Source organism: Oryctolagus cuniculus, chromosome 14, assembly GCF_051225735.1.
Source record: "Oryctolagus cuniculus isolate XC-2025 breed Fujian yellow rabbit chromosome 14, ASM5122573v1, whole genome shotgun sequence".
NCBI classification, from domain to species: Eukaryota; Metazoa; Chordata; class Mammalia; order Lagomorpha; family Leporidae; genus Oryctolagus; species Oryctolagus cuniculus.
In genome coordinates, this window is record NC_142880.1 from 7,332,605 (window position 1) to 7,351,259 (window position 18,655).

The following is an 18,655-nucleotide window of genomic DNA, read 5'->3' on the forward strand; positions in this document are numbered from 1 at the left end:
ATCATTTACGTTTTTATGGCTCAGATATGATATCATACTTAAAAAAAAAAAAAAACCTACAGTTACCCCAGTCTCCTACAATGATTTCAGTTGGACAGAGAATATTTATTTGAACTGAAGCTGATGTCACAGGATTTCCCATATACTTGTGCAATATGGCATGCAAGGCATTATTGCTAACTTGTGTACATACTGCCCTTAAATACATACTCTCAGTTCCTATATATAGGCGTGCTGCTTGAGATATAATAAAATTTAAAGTTACACGAAATTAAAACAAAAAAGAAATGGGCTATGCTGCCGTTGGCTGTTCATATAACTCAACTCCTTGCACCTATTTATTTATGTAATTATTTATTCATTTGTAAAATTTCCTGACATTGGGGCTGGCGCAGTGGCGTAGTGGGTTTACGCCCTGGCCTGAAGTGCCGGCAACCCATATGGACGCTGGTTCTAGTCCTGGCTGCTCCTCTTCCAATCCAGCTCTCTGCTATGGCCTGGAAAAGCAGAAGATGGCCCAAGACCTTGGGCCCCTGCACCCTCATGGGAGAACTGGAAGAAACTCCTGGCTTCGGACTGGCGCAGCTCAAGCCTTTGCAGCCAATTGGGAAATGAATCAGCGGATGGAAGACCTCTCTCTCTCTCTCTCTGCCTCTCCTCTCTCTGTGTAACTCTGACTTTCAAATAAATAAATAAATCTTAAACAAAAAAAACACATTTCCTGACGTGTCATTCTAGGTGTTTTCTATAGGCAATTAATCTTAGTCTGCCATCAGTATAATTCTAATGGCTTCATGAATCCTACTTACAGGCGAAGAACCCGAGGCTCAGATGGCACAGCTAATGTGTTAAGCACAGAAAGTTACAAATAGAAAAATATCAGTGTGCACACCCCAGCGCTATGTGCACATGGGCTCCTTCCTCCAGAGAAAGGGCTCTCAAGGGCTACAGCGTAAGAAACGCCCTGCAAGGGGCAACATCACAGCACACCCCGTTCAGCGGGTGCTGTGCCTGCGATGCCTGGGATCAAGGCCAGGCTTTGGTGTTCACCTGCCTTGGGGAAACCTACGCACGTGATCCAGACATGCAGCGGCTCTGACTTCTGTAAAATGTAACAGGAATAAATCGTCCCCACTACATGGAGTACAGAGGGGACAACTAACTGAGCACCAAAAAGGAAACCTGTTAAAGTGAAATGAACACTAGGAGAAATGGTGACTTGATCAGCCCTCACCCTGACTGTTGATGAGCAACTTGATTTGTTATCCCTCTTAGTATTTTTTTTGTTTGTTCTACTTAATACTTTTGGTTGAACACTGTAATCAATACACAATTCTTCTTAAGTGCTGAAACTTAACTGAAAAGTGATCGCTGTTAAATGTAAGAGTGGGAATAAGAGAGGGAAGAGATGTGCAATTCGGGACATGCTCTAGCTGACTTACCTCAAACGGTAGAGTTAGAAACATACCAGGGGATTCCAATTCAATCCCATCAAGGTGGATGTACCAATGCCATCTCACTAGTCCAAGTGATCAATTTCTGTTCACAATTGATCATAATGATTGGACTAAGAACCAAAGGGATCACATAAACAAGAATAGTGTCTGCAAATACTAGCTGATAGAATCAAAAAGGGAGAGAATGATCCAACATGGGAAGTGAGATACACAGCAGACCCATAGAATGGCAGATGTCCTAAACAGCACTCTGGCCTCAGAATCAGCCCTTAAAGCATGCGGATCTGGCTGAAATGCCCATGAGAGTATTTCAGGCATGGAAAGCCAAGACACTCTGGGGAAAAAAATAAAAAAAAAAAAAAACCTAAATGAAAGATCTCCACGAGTGAGATCCCAGTGGAAAGAACGGGTCATCAAAGAAGGAGGTACCTTTCTCTGAAGGGAGGAGAGAACTTCCACTTTGACCATGGCCTTATCTAAAAATGATCAGAGTCTGAGAGCTCAGGGGGCTTCCATAGCCTTGCAGCTCATGACAAGAGCCTAGGGTGATTACTGATGCCATAAACAAGAGTGTCAATTTGTTAAGTCAACAACAGGAGTCACTGTGCACTTACTCCTCATGTAGGATCTTTGTCATTAGTGTGCAGTACATTGAGATTTAATGTTATAACTAGTACTCAAACAGTATTTTTCACTTTATGTTTCTGTGTGGCAGCAAACTGTTGAAATCTTTACTTAATGTATGCTAAACTGATCTGTATATAAAGAGAATCGAAAATGAATCTTGATAGGAATGGAAGGGGAGAGAGAGCGGGAAAGGGGAGGGTTGTGGGTGGGAGGGACGTTATGGGGGGGGGAGCCATTGTAATCCATAAGCTGTACTTTGGAAAATTATATTCATTAAATAAAAGTATTAAAGTAAGTGCTGGCACTGCATAAAACTTTAAAAAAATTTTTTTAAAGAACTCAGGTCAGTGCTCATGACAAAATAAAATCCAAAATTAAAATCAACACTATTAGTTGGTGACAATGTATTTGGTGATAAAAAAAAAAAGTTCATTATTTGGAAACCACTTTTATCACAGCAATAATTCAAGTGTTGAGCATATGAGACGCATTATGGCATTTCTTTCACTGCAAAACGTGTCAGCGATTTTTCTTCACTAAGTGTGTGTTTACACAATGTGCTCAGCCCTGCGCAATGATATCAGAAGAATATATACGGGGCCAGCACTATGGTGTAGCGGGTGAAGCCGCAGCTTGCAGTGCCAGCATCCCATATGGGTGCCGGTTCGAGTCCCCGCTGCTCTACTTCAGATCTAGGAATCTAGACTAGGAAGGATTATTTTATAATTTTCAATATGTAGTCAAATGTGTCATCCACTTTTGTCCTAATTATTTCAAACATAATTCTTGAAGTAAAGGGCTATGTATTTATCTAAATTATTTCATTAAACATTAAAAAATAGTGGATACTTCTGACACTGGAGACATCACTTTATCCTCAGCTGAAGATTTCAGTTTTCATTTTTAACAAATGCTCTGAAACCATCCAAGTCTTAATTCTTTCTGGCACAACAGTTTGGGATGTTGCTAGATAAGAGGTCCCCTGGTAACTATCTTAATTTCCAGAAATAGTGTCAGTGATGGAAATGAACTGGAGCGCCATTTCTAAAATTTAATCATGTCGCATTTAAACACCCAAGAGGGAAATACATGTGGCTGTTGCAGGCCACATAAACCAATAAATGAAAACAATGCTAGTTATTTTCGGATTACTTAACTCATGCGCTATCAATTTCCATTGCATTTACTTTAGTTCAAACATCATGTTCCTCAAAACATACATGGAAAAGCCTATCTGTCCTTATAAGAACAGTTTCTCACTCCAGTTCATACTCATTTTCTTTCCCAACTGCTCATGAAAATGGCTCTCTGATCAGCTGAGCTTCTATCACTTAAAGCAACAAGAGAGGGATGAGGGTACGGGCAGCATCTGGGGGAAGCAGGCAAAGCCGCAGCCTGCAACACCAGCATCCCGTGTGGATGTCAGTTCACGTCCCAGCTGCTCCGTTTCCAATCCAGCTCCCTGCCAATGGCCTGGGAAAGCAGCACAGGATGGCCTAACAAGGGGAGACCCAGATGAAGCCCCGGCTTTAGCCTGGCCCAGCCCCTGCCATTGTGGCTATCTGGGGAGTGAATCAGTGGATGGAAGATCAATCTGTGCGTGTGTGTGTGTGTGTGCACATGTGTGTATATCGTTCTATTTCTGTAATTCTTTCAAATAAATAAATAAATCTTGTTTTTAAAAAATAAAATCAACAAAGGAATCCAAAATAGGATTTTAATTAGAAGAATTGTCATAAGACTATAATAAATTCCATGATGATAGCTCTATAATTTTCACCTATGAATCAAAAGTAATCTCAAATTTTAAAAAGGTAAAACTTCATCAAGCCTTTTATAATAAATGGAACATAAAATTAAAAAATAACTGAGATCTGGCAAAATAAATAATTTATATGACTAATATCTAGAAATCAAAAGTGGGAATATTAAAATCAGAAGCATTATTGACATAAAGCATCTTTAAACACAATTATCAAATAGTTAATGGAAACTAATGAGCAAATTTCTGACAAGTATGAAGAGATTGATTATTAGCATTTGAAATAATACACTATTATTGAAAATGTTCAATAGATGATTTATTTGCATAATAATGATTATGACAACATGATTGTGCATCAGAACATAATAAAGACTAGATATAAATTTCTTCCTTATAAAAGTGCTTAAAATCCTTATTAATTAAAGACATACATTATAATAAGGAATTGTTATTTTTGCAATATTTATTAAAGCAATAGCTCAGCTTAAATGTCTTACTTTTAATTCTTTAACTGAAAATGAATCACTATATTTAAGTTTTAAAAATGTGTTGTATCACTAATATTAAAAATATTTCATGCAATTTTATGGGCAAAGGCAGCTTTAATATCAAGCTTAAAATTTAAAGTCTGATGGAAAATGAGGGTAAAGCAGAGAGAGCATTAGCACTGAGATGCACACATCTGTCTACACAGCGAAGAAAATCATTACTCAATTGACTGCTTTAAAATTGTCCAGGCTGGTTAGTGCTGGTGGTTGCCCAAGTCACAGCAACTCATACTTGCCTTCTGAACGTTGAAAACACATGACAAAAAAGTGAAGGAACATCAATGACCCAGGTATCTCCACGTAGGACTGGCCTAAGAAGAGCAGGCAAGTTCTCCAAGGCCTCTACCTTTAGATCCGTGGCATCCTAGTCTTGCATAGGATGTCATCCAGTCAAAGAAAAGGAGTTCACTGGCTCTCGTCATTGATGAGTGCTAACTACATCTGACTACACTTCATTATATTGGCAGACATGGCTTAGAATACTGCTGAAAATGAAAAACCAGGTGACAGATGGCTTGCTGGTAGTGGAGGCTTCAGGAACATCAGAAACTTCCCCTCTGCCCAGGGAACCCACTGCTTCAGCAGACACTGAGAACGCTGACAGTGCTGTGCGGCCACTGTGTCTACAACGGTACAGCTCCCTCGCGCGGTGTGTACTCTGCCGAGGCAGTGGTTGGTAAGTAATAAGTAAAGTCAAAGTCTGTGTAAGAGATGAATGCAATGGAAAAACTACATCAGGGGAGCGCTGAGTGTGCATTACAGTGTGCAGCGTTTGGAGGCAGAATGTGCGCTACAGTGTGCAGGGAAGAGGGGGTGAGTGTGTGGGAGAGAAGCTGCATGTGTGCCGTGTGCAGGGAAGAGAAGTTGAGTGTGTGCTTTGGTGTGCATGACACAGGGACTGTGGGTGCTGTGGTGTACAGGGGAGAGGCTGAATGTGCACTCTGGTGTGCAGGGAGAGGGGCTGAGTGTGTGCAATAGTGTGAAGGGGGAGATGCTAAGTGTGTCCCACAGTGTGCAGGGAACAGGCTAAGTGTGCGCTACAGTATGCAGGGGAGGGGGACTGCGTGTGCCTTGCAGTGTGCAGGGGAGAGAGGCTGTGTCTGTGCTACAGCATACATGGGGGAGGGTTTAAGTGTGCACTTTAGTGTGTGGGGGAGGGGCTGAGTGTGTGCTGCAGCGTGCAAGGCAGAGAAGCTGAGTGTGCCCTGCAGTGCCGAGGCCTGTATGGAGGGGCCAGAGAAGCATGGATGCAGCACTGGCGTGGGTCACAGCAGGGAGAACTTCAGAAAAGCAGAAAGGGGAGAATGAGTGTTTTGGGGCAAGCTTGTGCCTGGGGTGTGCCACACACACACACATGTGTCAGAAAAGAGAGGCAAGGGGTGTTTTGGGAAGTTGGATGGAAAGTTTCCCTCTGTCTGATCTAGAAGCTGGTGAGACTTTGCCTTCTGACCTTTTACCCAGCAGGCTCCCCCTGGCAGCTGGACTGAGGATGGACAGAGCAGTGAGGAGCACACACAGAAGCAGGGAAGCACCTCCTGGGGACGTCCTACAGTGGCAGCTTTGCAGTCTTCCAAAAATCTGTCACCACCTTCACTTTATCAGTTTTGCCCAAAACTAAGGGCAGATTCCTTCCTGGATGTTTTTAGTGTGTGCATGTGTGTAATGACTGCATGCACGAATGTCAGGATGTGTGTGTGGTATGTTGTGTGTGTGATTCCCCCACAAGAGTGAGCATGCATGGTGTATGTGTGTGTGTGATTCCCTGCATGAGTGACAGCATGCAAGGTGTGTGTGTGATTGCCTGCATGAGTGAGACCACACATGCTGTATGTGACTGCATTCATGGGAGCACACATGGTGTGTGACTGCCTGCACAAGAATGAGCATGCATGGTGTGTGTGTGTGTGTGACTACCTGTATGAGAGAGAGCACACAGGGTGTGTGTGTGATCGCCTACATTACCAAGAGCATGCATGGTGAGTGTGCGATTACCTGCATTAATGTAAGCAAGCATGGTGTGGGACCGCCCTCATGAGTGAGAGCACACATGTTCTGTGTGATTGCATTAGTGTGAGCACGCATGGGGTGTGATTGCCTGCATTAATGTAAGCATGCATGGTGTGTGCGATTGCACAAGTAAGCCCATGCACTGTGTGTGTGTGACTGCCTGCGTTAGTGTGAGCACACATGGTGAGTGTGTGCATTATGCGTGAGCACATGTGATTGCATGCACAAGTGTGAATGTGCATGTGTGAATGCATGTATTTGTATGTACGCACTTGTGCCAAGTGAGCATGTGTGAGCTGGAGTCCTGTGGGCCTCCTATTTATGGAGCCCTGACTTCCCAGCCTGCACCCTTTTCCTGAATTCTTTCTGAAGTTTGCCATTCACATTTTGCTCCTCTTCAGTGGGTCACCCATTTCTGTTCACCTAGTTTCTATTTCTTGCTGCCACTTTTCACTCCTTGAAACAAGAAGGCAGAGACACAAGGCAAGAGAAGGAGGTGCAGGAAAGCCATGGTCAGGGGCGAGTTTCTCCCGTATCTTATGCTCTCCAAGAGTAGCTTTCACAACATCTTCTAGAACCCATAGAATTATTATTTTCAGAATACAAAGGAAACACAAGTGTAGGCCTATTTTTGAAAACACAAGATAGAAAGCAGAATAAGATCACAATTCCCGGATACTGTATCAAGTTACTTTCTTGTGGGAAGGTGCTTGTTATGATATTGCCACATGTTTCTCCCTGGTCATAATTCTGTTCAATGTTAGGATTTAATAAATGAAGGCTAGTGGTTATTGTTAATAGTTCTCTATTTTTATCTTTTATACTTTACTATTTTTGTACAATTTTTTCAGTCAGTTCTATTCTTCAACAATCTTCAATTTACATTTTAGGAGATGTCGCAAATGATTTCAAGGCCAGAGTTGGGCATAGAAGATTAAGCCTCCACCTGCAATGCTGGCTATACGGGCACCAGTTCAAGTCCCAGCTGCTCCAATTCTGATCCAGCTCCCTGCTAATATGCTTGGGAAAGCAGTGAAAGATGGCCTAAGGGCACCCACATGGGAGACCTAGAAGCAGCTCCTGGCTCCCAGCTTTAGCCTGGTCCAGCCCTGGCCATTGCAGCCAACTGGGGAGTAAACCTGCGGATGGTAAACATCTTTGTCTCTCCCCATCTCCCTCCCCCTCTCTCCCCCTCTCCTTCCCTTGCTCCCTCTCTCTCTCCATCTCTCTGTATCTCTGCCTTTCAAATAAATATTAAACAAAATGATTTCATTTTAAAATAAATGATAATTCAGCTCAACACATTGTGGCACAGTTTAACTGTCAATAAAGACAGACAGACATGCAATAGGGTAAGCAGCTGTGACTACAGGAACTGAAGGTTCCTTGGATCTGTGTGCACCAGAAGTGCTTTTCAGTCCAGGTGTCTCTGGACCCCATCAGCACATCTCCACCGTTCTCCCTTCCCTCTCCTTCCTGCATTGCAGTCTAAGCCAATTCGAGGGCAGTCCTCCGGGACACCACACAAAGCCCAGGAGAAAGCTGATTGATTTTATTCCAGGACAGAACTGAGAACCTTGGTAACGATCTAGCTAACAGTCACTTCCAAAGACCCTGATTTCAAGTCACTTAGAGCTGGGGCCACCTGTAACCTACAGGTGCTTCTATGTGGCCCCTGGAGCGAGTGAGTTGTGTAAGCTCTCCTTGTGGGTAATGAAATCTCCCATGCATGATGTACTTACTCTGGGTTTTATACAAACTCTAAGAATCCACAGGAAAGGGAAAAAAAAAGCCAGAATCTTATCCTCCCAAATCTAGCCACTGGGGAGTATAAAAATTCTTAAATCACTCTATAGCTTTATATATTGTAGTCAATAAAATCAAACAGCCTAATAGGGATGTGTTTGTAGAGTTTACCCGCTGTGACTCTTTCTGCTTCTCTGCCATGCCAGAGACAGGAGAGAGCAAATGCTAGGATCCCAGAGCGCGTAACAGCATGATAGCAGAACCTCACTAGCACGTCCACGTTCAAAGAGAAGACAGTCTACATAAGTCATGTACAAACAAAGCTATGCACAACATCAAGCATTGGCTGGAAGACACTATGAGCAAACTACTGGCAATCAGGTTGAACGTCCACATCCGTATGCCCCTCCGTGAAGCATTGACTTCCTTCCTTTGTCAAAGCTGTACCCATATTTGGTGCTGTCAGCAAGTCTCTGATGGGAGGGATGGACAGGTTTCAGCTACTGCTTTCCACACCCAACTTCCAGCCAGGCCTTCTCTCAGTTCCAGTATCTTGGTGTCTAACTGGCTGTCCAGATACTCCTTGGTCAGCACGGGGCTTGTGAGTTGCAGAGTAGGGACAGCACTTCCTCCTGCATGGCCTTGGAAGGTGTCTCTTGGGCTCCTCATCCCCAAGCTCATCTACTGTGATCCCACTCTCATTCTTCCACACCCTGCAGTGACACCCTGGGGTCTCAAGAAAGTCTATGTCCTTAAACACCCACCACTTCATGAGCTCATTCAGAGAGCTAGGGCTGGACCACCTCAAAGTGGAACTGAGCCCTAAGCAGTTGTCTTACAATGTACCTCCTAGACAGCTCCCGTTCAGAAACTGGACGATCTCCCCCTAGAATTGCATCCCTGGCCACTGTGAGCATCCTGTACCCTAGGCTCTGGGCTAAGCCCTGCCAGAGTTCCAGGCTGCCTGAAGGATGCTCAGTGCTGAACCCAGACCTCTGCTTTTGTTTCGTGAAAGTCTAATAATTACTGGAAAATTACTGGCATCCATTTTTTTTTTGTTTTCATCACATTAAGAAGCTATTCATTTGCAAATATTTTGGTGGTTTTTTTTAGTCCTTGGATAGAGGATGTATCAGATATTAAACTGATACGAACAGATACTACACTTAATCTTAGCCAAAAGGCTGAGAAGTGATGGTACTTTTTTTTTAAGCACAGTTTCCAGGGCTGATGGGGTAGCCATCTTCAAATCCATGAAACAGAGCAAAGAAGGATTCAAGTGTTGAGCCCAAGGCAGCAGGTGAACCTGACTTGGAGTTCACTTAGCAAATGCTAAGTGTGATACTTCATGAACAAATTACAAAATCATAGCTGATGTGGGTCCAGCTGGCTTTAGGGTCAACTGGTTTACCCAACCCTTTCCACACAGCTGTGTCCTGCAGCTTTCTTGTCCTAGTCACTGCACTGTCCCAATTATTTTAAGTTTGATAAGTATTTTCCCCCAACAAAGGTTTGTCTTTGATAGTCAGACTTTAGCTATTTTACTGCAGTCTTTCAGGATTAGGGTGATCACTATGTTGCTTTAAGTCTATCATTTTACATACATAACAAATTATTCAACAAAATTCCCTATTATTAAGACCATGGTTGAAGGGGAAGGAAGAGAGGGAGTATGAGAAATACAACTGTTCTTATGACTGACAATGAAGGACTCTGTTAACGTTTCAGAGTCAGTGAGCCAGCAGGAGGGAGGACTGGTAGCATGTGTTCATCTCCATCTGAAGATGTACCTTGATTAAGAGGAAAACATTCCACCTGGCCATCAGAATACCTGTTTCCTGTCACTCTTTGCGAGAGCCTGGGAAGACCACATCCCACATGTGGCCCTGTTTTTGCATCTAAATTCTCACCTGTTTCTGCGTTTTGGATTTGCATGATATTGTGATGCTTAAATAGCATCATATGCATCAAGGCAGTTGCATAGGAAGTCTCCACGGTGCCCAGCAATTATAACACTCTATCACTGGGTCTCTCATTAGCAGGTGCTTCAGCCTCTTTTAAAGCCCATCTACCGATTCTAGTCCTGTTAATGCTTGCTCCAGTTTTTTTGATTTTTAAGGGGGCCTACTTTCTGCTTCTCTGTATACACTTTACACAAGTAATTGCTCTATCATTCCATGCAACGTTTCAAAACCTTTAGGTTTTTATTTAACAATATTCCTTATTTCATTTTATAGGGGTCATGGTTCAAGAAGGTAGAGTGGGAAAGTGATTCTCAGGTTTCCAAGAAGACAAACAGACTGAGTATGAAGTTCCTGCTGATGGGTGTGTGAGGTCAACTGGAGGATCCTTTATTTCCAGCTGTTCTTTGGGATCTAGCCCATGTCATTCTCATGGTCATACACATACAGACAATGCAAACATGAGACTCCTGGGAGAGCTGAGCTAGGGCATGTGAAGAACTGTCCTTCTCAGGTTGCCAGATACAATGGCTATGTAAATTGTGCACTGACTGACACAGGTCCTGGAGGATTTGTGAACACCAGTAACAACAAACACGATGCGCCATTCCAACTATGTACTCTGGAAGCGAATGATAATGACTTTGGCCCAGATTCCATAATAAGCAGAGGCTACATCAATACAATTATAGTTAAGTACTTACTATATTGGCAGTTTCTTCCCATAAATTCACCCGGACACTCGCAGGAGTAGTTGGCCACAAGGTCGGTGCATATCCCACCATTTTTGCAAGGTTCAGCTTCACATTCATTTATGTCTGAGGAAACAGAGGAGGAGATTATATAAAAATTATATAAGTTGTTTATTATAAAAAAGCTTAGATATTGGACAGTTTGGGGCATTTTAGATACAAAGTCCAAGTAATGCTGCTACTTGCTGTGTACATGCATGTATGGTTGTGTACATCACAGAAATACTGCTTAAAGCCAACCATTTGTTAACAATCAAAATCAAGTTCTAACAAAATTGAGAATCCAAATGAAAGAGTCACAGAACTAAACCATTCGTCATTTCAGGAAATAAATATGAATAGTTTGGGGGAAATAGTCAGTGTATCCTTAGAGTTAAATCAAACAAATTAACCCCGATAGAGAGATGAATTGGTTTCACTTACAAGTTCTAGAAACCTCCCCACAGCACCAACTGCCAATTAACACCATCTCATTTCATCTTAATTCATTAAAATTCTAACTGACAGAGATGTTTTAGTTTCTAAATAGTTCATCTTTGATGAATACGATGAGAAGCAAATTAGAGTTAATAGCTAAAGCTCGTTACATGCAAAGTATAATAAATGTAAATGATGATCACTTCTTAATCTCTTTCAAGGGCTTCTAAAGTTAGGATGACTAAAGGGATCTACCTTTGATACACCATTATTATACCTGACACAAAATCTTATGAAATAGAAAACATTCAGGAAATTATACTAATTCCTATGATAATTTTGGACAACAGAGAAAATGAATACAGAAGGAAGTAAAGACTAAACCATTCCCTGTAAGCACAGCACCGTGTGAGGTTGTAAGGGAGCCTGGTGAAACTACTGGAGACGTACATGGGTCCCCATCTCTTTGACCTCCCATCATCTACTCCAATGAAACTCCCCAACTGCTCCAGATTCCACAACTCCACCTCTTGCTATGCTTGTGGTTTTGAGTGTCTCACAAACCTAAGGCATTGACTGGCAACAGTTTCCCTGTCACCTTCTTGCCTGGCTCATCCATGGAGAGAGTTCCTGTCTTGCCGGTTTTACGGAGTCCTACAAATGCCACGCTCTTTGTGGGAGACCCCTGGTGCTCAGAGTGTCTCCACATAGATGTTTCACGCAAAGCATTGAAAGAGTGGTGTGTGCAGACTAAAAAACCCTCCATTTAACCTCATTATTAGGAATGTGACCTAGGATATATCAGAACATTTCCCGAAGTGTTCTGAAGTTCTGGGTCATCATAGTTCCCTCAAGCAATATAATCATTAATTGCTCTCTCAAGATCAAAAAATAAAAAAAAAAATTTTAAAAGCTCTATTTTGACATTGCTCTCAACTTTTTAAAGATTTTTTTTTTCTTTTTAATTTATTTCAAAGAGAGTTAGAGAGGTAGAGAGAGAGGGGTCTTCCATCCGCTGGTTGGCCACAATGGCTGGAGCTGCGCCGATCTGAAGCCAGGAAGCCAGGAGCTTCCTCCAGGTCTCCCATGTGGGTGCAAGTGCCTGAGGACTTGGCATTTTCCACTGCTTTCCCAGGCCATAGCAGAGAGCTGGATTGGAAGAGGAGCAGCTGGGACTAGAACTGGCGCCCATATGGGATGCCGGTGCTTCAGGCTAGGGCTTTAACCCATTGCGCTTCAGCACCAGCCCCTCAACTTCTAAACAGCATTCCCTTCTGCAAGCACAGCTGGTCCCCTTGGCATCAAGGTCCTCTATACAACTCTAATCCAAGTTTCTTTGGGCACGTGATGACTTTCTTGGACAAATGAGCATATTTTGATTTCTAGTCAACCGTTCCAGCCTGAGCATAGACACAAATTGTAACTTTGTTTAGCAGGGATCTAAATAATTTGGGTATTTTTTACTGTCAAATAGATAAAATCAGGATATGATCATTTCTAATAGCTGTGTGTTACAGGATACTATAAAATTCTCCTATATTTGATGCTGAAACTCTCAAAAGAAGGAAAGCAGGAGGGAAGGGAGGAAAGAAGAGGGGAGGGAGAGAGTGTGGGGTAAGGTAGGGAAGAGCAAGCAGGGTGAGAGAGGGAAGGGGATGGAAGACAAAAGGGAGAGAGGGTGGGAGGGAACGAAGCAAAGAAACCAAGAGTCAGCCTAGGTCGTTTCTGTATTTCAAAAAATCTGATTAAATATTCCACTCTTTATGATCTTGTGAAACATTTCACTTAGTCTTCATTTATTTCAGACCAATATAAACCTTTTCATTAAATTTTTAAATGGTTATTTTGTTGTGAACTCAGTGCAAGACAATGGTGATGCCTGGCTACTTTGGAACATGCTCTGTACATCTTCATATCCATGATACTCTGCTCTGTATGAGAACATTTTGATGGTTGCTAAGTTACGCCTTCAAGTCCTTAGGGAAAAACACTGCCTTATTTTATCAAGTTAGACATTAAAAGTGACTCGTTTACATATTTACAGAAGAAACCTGAGTACTGATGTCTGAAGACGATCGGTCACGTAATGGAAATGTAACTGAATCTTGGGCTTGAATGAGAGGTTGAATTTGAATTAGTGAGGTCAGAGCAGAGAGGGGACTGTGTTTCCAAGCAGGGAACTGTAGTAAGTTGCCACTCTGAAGGTGGCTCACGAATGGATGGTGGATTCAGTATACCAGCAGCCCCCTTTGCAGGAGCGTATGTGGTGAGGGCTGGGATCCCCAGGTTGAAGGATGTGGAAAGGAACAGACTAAGATGAATCCGTCATGTCTGTTCAGGGAGCTCGATGTTATCATTCGGCACAGAAGGCTTCGAGCAGATTGGGAAGGTGCCCTTTTGCACTTAAGAAGGACTTGGTGAAGCTGTATGTAGGGGCAGACTTGAGAAATAAATACAGGAGGGCAGGACAGAGACACACACAATTTGATGTGGACAGGTGCAACATATAATTTGATTCTCAACTAAGCGGCTTTGTGAATTCCCCATTTCAAGGCAGAAATATATCATATATAAAGTCAAACCTAGCCCTTGCTGCTCTGAAATGCTAACACAAGGAAGTTTTCGTAGGCAGTCATGTGAGAAGGAATGGAGTGTTTGGTATGCTGTTAATGGTATGGAGACATTGCTGTTCATTGCTTTCTTAAACCCTCCAAAGTCTTTGCACAATAAATTTTATCTAAGATATGTTAGTATTAATCAAATGGAGACAAATCAAGCTTTAAATCTTCCAGCTATAGGCTAATAAGGCCGCATCTACAATCAGCAACAACTAAGCTATAATGAATGATCCTAGGAAGAAAAACAGTGAATACCTTTCACCAGAGGTTAATGTGAGACAGAACAAAGTAGATTTGCATTTGTTGGAGTGGCAATGTTTTGTTGACACACTCAATTTGCAATAAAGAATGACATTACCCTTGTTTAAATGTGCAATTTTTTTCATTTTTAAAAAGTTAAATTTCAGTTGAGAAAAAGTAATTTTAAATTATCTGTATTTTTAGTATAGAAGAAAAGTTGTATACATAGTTCATAAAAATAGCAAAAATAATTGCTCCTCTTGTTCGAGATTTTAGCTTTTATGATTGCCTTCTGAGAACTGTTTGAAAAAACAGCCTGTTTCAAAACATGGCTTTGTAATCAAGGCAGCCACCTGAGCTCCAAAAACACAAAACTCTGTCCACAGTGTGGAGTGACTGAGCCCCAGTGACCAGACGGCAAGTCTATTTCCAGACGGTCCCTTCGCGCATCAGCTGTGTTTTCTGAGAGGTGTCTTTGCTTTTTTTGTGAGGAAAAAACAGGAAAGCAGGGCAAAGAAGAGGGGGAAGAGATGAGTGGGTAAATAGATGTCTTTGAGATGTAACGTCAATTTCCCAGACCTATGTAAGAATACCCAGATTCGTGCCTCTGTGCTATCTAATCACAGATTCACTCCTTTCCCATGCAACCTGTGTTGTACCTAACCCACGTTCTACAGATCTGTAAAGGGGTGAGCAGCTCACCCTCTTTGGCTTGAGTTTCTCTTAACACAAATAATGTCGACTGGGTGATGTCACTGTGAGGAACCTCTGGCAGCGACTGACAGATGATGCCCGTGTTCATGGAGAGATCCATGTGAGGACCCATTCCTTGGGGAGTTAGCTTTCATCTACCTGCAGCAGAAATTCTCTCTTACTCCTAATCCATCTTTGTCAATCCCATTAGTGTGCAAGTGATAGCCCAGAGCCTATGAAGTCAACTGTGCAATAGTGGGGCGCTGAAAAGAATGTCTAAATCAAACTTCTATTCACAAGTTCCTCATTTGCGTCTTCAAAATTCAAAGGGGGAGGGGGAGGGACCTGACCTACCTAGTGTTTAAGATAAGGCTTGGGATACTGCATCCCAAAGTGAAGTGCCTGGGTTCAAATCCCAGCTCTGCTCTGGCCACTACCTTCCTGCTAATGCAGACCTTGGGGGCATCAATGATGGCTCAAGTGCTGCTCACTTGAGGGGCTTGGGTTCAGTGTCCAGCTCACAGCTTTGGCCTGGCCCAACTCCGGCTATAGTTATCACTGGCATTTGAGCAAATGGAGTGCCCCATCTCTCTGTGTCCTTGCCTCTCAGATAAATAAAAAACAAAGCAAAGCAATGGGTTGTTTAGGGCATGATTTCTTGCCTTCCAGACCATGTTACTACCTCTCAGAGAATTACATTTAGATCTTCAATGACCCCATTCTCCATCATAGACTCCACCAGCAGGCAACAGAGGAAATGAAGATACCGTAAGTCTAATTCCCTGGGGCCTACTCTGGAGACAATCAACATTAATTCACTAATTAATTAGCTCATTGATTACTGGCTCCCATTTGTACTTTGCACAGCAGGAATCACAGTTGCTTGCAATCTTGAGTCATCATTGTCCTAGCTGACTACTGTGTTCCCTCAGAATATTTCAGGGGGTTACTAAGCCCCCAGTAGCTACATTCACTTAATCACCTTGGCTCACAACATGTTGAACACTGACTGCCATGGAGACCAGGACATTCAGTCCTTCCCAGAACAGAAATGCACTCAACTACCTCCTTGGTAAAGACAGAGACAATCGGATTCAGCCAGGAATCTGCCTCCTTTTCTTCCCCAAGTACATCCAGTGCCCATTAACATCAAGGAGGATGCCCGATTCTTCGCCTGAGCACCCTCATCTTAACCTACTAAAAGAACTTCATGATAGTCTTTCTCATTTTCTTTGCAAAGACAAAATTTCTTGACTTCCTCTTATTCCTTTCCCTTGGGCTGTCTTTCCTCTTTGCGATATTGTTATTGACTGCTAATTAGCCAGAAAGAGCTGATTTTCAAGAGCCTGCTATTTTTGATCCTTAACAACACGTCTTCCCTGGGCTCCCTATTAGCGATTAAATATTCTCCAGACCTTCCATGACTGATTGCCTTTTAAAATTTGACCTTTCACTTTTTTCCCCCTCATCTAAAACCTATCCTACGGTTTTTCAACTTCTAAGTCTGAATGACTTTAGGATGAATGTCTCTGAATTCTCCCATCAATGTGCAATCTAATTATGTCATAATCAGAATTATCTAGAGGATTTCCCATTCATTTCTGGGACCAGCTCAGTACATTTTTAATCTTGTGTGCTTGAATTCCCTTTTGATATGGTTTCCTGTTATATTACCATTAATTAATTTTAAAGTAGCAAATTGAAACCAACTTTCTTCAGCTAGAACATACCATACATAAATCCTGCATAATGACTTATTGAGAACCCTCACTCACTTCCTGATAACAATAGTGTGCGACCACAGTCCCCAATCCAAGAGGCTGTTCCCTATCACCACTCTGCAACAGAGATCATGTTCTCTGCCCAACTCTACCCTGGCATCCTAGCGTCAGTTTTGAGATATCAATTTAAAACCAAATATTTTTGCTAGTGGTATCTTGGCAGTATCCACCTCAATTCTCTGGGCTGTTTCCATATAAAATAATTCCAGGAGGGCTTAATTTGCTTTTAATCAGTTATTTGGCTAGTAAGATACAATAGCTATTCCAAAGTGGTTATAAAGCCAAAACAGCAGGGGAGGGTAGTAGAGAGGTTAAGGATGGGATAATTAAGAGGGTGTTATGTCTCTATAACTCAGCAATTTGACCTCAAAAAAATCCATCCATAAAAACCACATGAGAAGTACACGCTGGAAGCTAGAAAGAACAGATACTTTCCTTGGTGGACAATTCCAGGAAAGGACAAACCAAATGATGTCCCTTCTGTGCCAGGCAACACAGTAAGTTGGCCTCCAGTAAGTATTTGCTGATTGGTTTTTAAAAAAATAAAGAACTGGGAATATCAGAGATCCAGAAGATCAAAGAGGTTCTGCGACAGCGAGTCCCTGGATGGGGTGGGGATCCAGCCCCCACAGAGACTATGATTTCACTAGTCTTCAGTGTGGTGCAGGCAGTGTTACTGTACTGAAAGGAATTCAGAGGATGCTGAAGAACAGCCAGAGCTGACTAACACTGAGCAGAACCTCTGCGTAGGAACTTGATCCTTCCCTCCCTCCCTCCTTCCATCATCTACCCATCCATTCATCTATCCAGTTTTTGAGCCATCTAGCCTTAGTTCTGTGCTATGTGCTCAGAATACACAATTAATATGCCATGGTCCCTTACTTTTACCAAGGTTCGTACAATGCAGTACACAAGCTGGATGGTAAAGAAATGGTTACAGTCAAAAATGCAACCAACGCTACAGCAAGAAAATGCAGTTTCTCGAACTCCAATTATCAAACACTAAGTCAGTCTGGCGGCTCCGTGATGTTGAGTTCTAGAGGCATCTAGCAGACTAGTGGAAAGAGATTTAGGTTATATGGGAGTTGCAAATATTTCACCTAGTTATTTTCCTAACATGCAGTTCATTATTGTTCATACCTATCATCTGCAGGCCAAAGAGTAACTCCTCACCAACCCATTATTCTCAGCTCCATTCATGTAAACTGTTTATTTTCTGGTTTCCTACTTTTGCTATACTGCTATAATCTCCATATTCTTGCATATTCAAATTCTCTATCCAAAATTAACTACTGTATTTGGTCAGCTGCCTGTCAATCAGCCCACTTGCAGTTCTCCCCAGTTTTAGCAGTGGACTTTGATGATCTACTTCTTTGGATTTTTTTTTTTTTTCTATAGTGGGTTATCAGAAAACCGTAATAGGCTGGGTAACATAAGATTGCTACTGGAAATATAGCTGAGATTCATATGGTTTGCTTTCCCTTACTCATTCACTCATCCATACATCAAAACTTAATGAATACATTCTATCTATCAGGCATTAAAATATACCAATGGGGCCAGCGCCGTGGCTCACTAGGCTAATCCTCCGCCTTGCAGCGCCGGCACACCGGATTCTGTCCCGGTTGCCCCTCTTCCAGGTCAGCTCTCTGCTGTGGCCTGGTAAGGCAGTGGAGGATGGCTGGAGTGCTTGGGCCCTCTACCCCATGGGAGACCAGGATAAGTACCTGGCTCCTGCCTTCGGATCAGTGCGGTGCGCCGGCCGTGGCGGCCATTGGAGGGTGAACCAATGGCAAAGGAAGACCTTTCTGTCTCTCTCACTGTCCACTCTGCCTGTCAAAAAAAATATACCAATGGATATATTAATGAATAGGGATAGTTCCTGTTCTAGGAGATCTTATCTTCCATTCTTTTACACAGAAGATGGACTTACAACACAACATAAACACCTGCTTCATAGCATTGTGTAGAGAATGTACTGAGATTTAGAGGAAGCAGCGCCTTTGCCTGGAGGAGATGTGCAAGGTTGCTTAAAAGAAGGAA

General features: G+C 42.5%; 1 protein-coding gene and 1 pseudogene across 2 annotated transcripts in view; both read right to left on the reverse strand.

Annotated features, from left to right (window-relative positions):
• The window catches only part of EDIL3 (EGF like and discoidin domains 3), a 490,113-nt gene that overhangs the window by 203,786 nt on the left and 267,672 nt on the right, over positions 1 to 18,655 (reverse strand). For both annotated transcript variants that reach the window (XM_008261919.5, XM_051854033.3), the window contains one exon: positions 10,816 to 10,929. In XM_008261919.5, the coding sequence (XP_008260141.3) occupies positions 10,816 to 10,929 (114 nt within the window). The remainder of the gene's footprint in view (positions 1 to 10,815; positions 10,930 to 18,655) is intronic.
• LOC127492895 (U2 spliceosomal RNA) lies at positions 9,223 to 9,346 on the reverse strand (annotated as a pseudogene).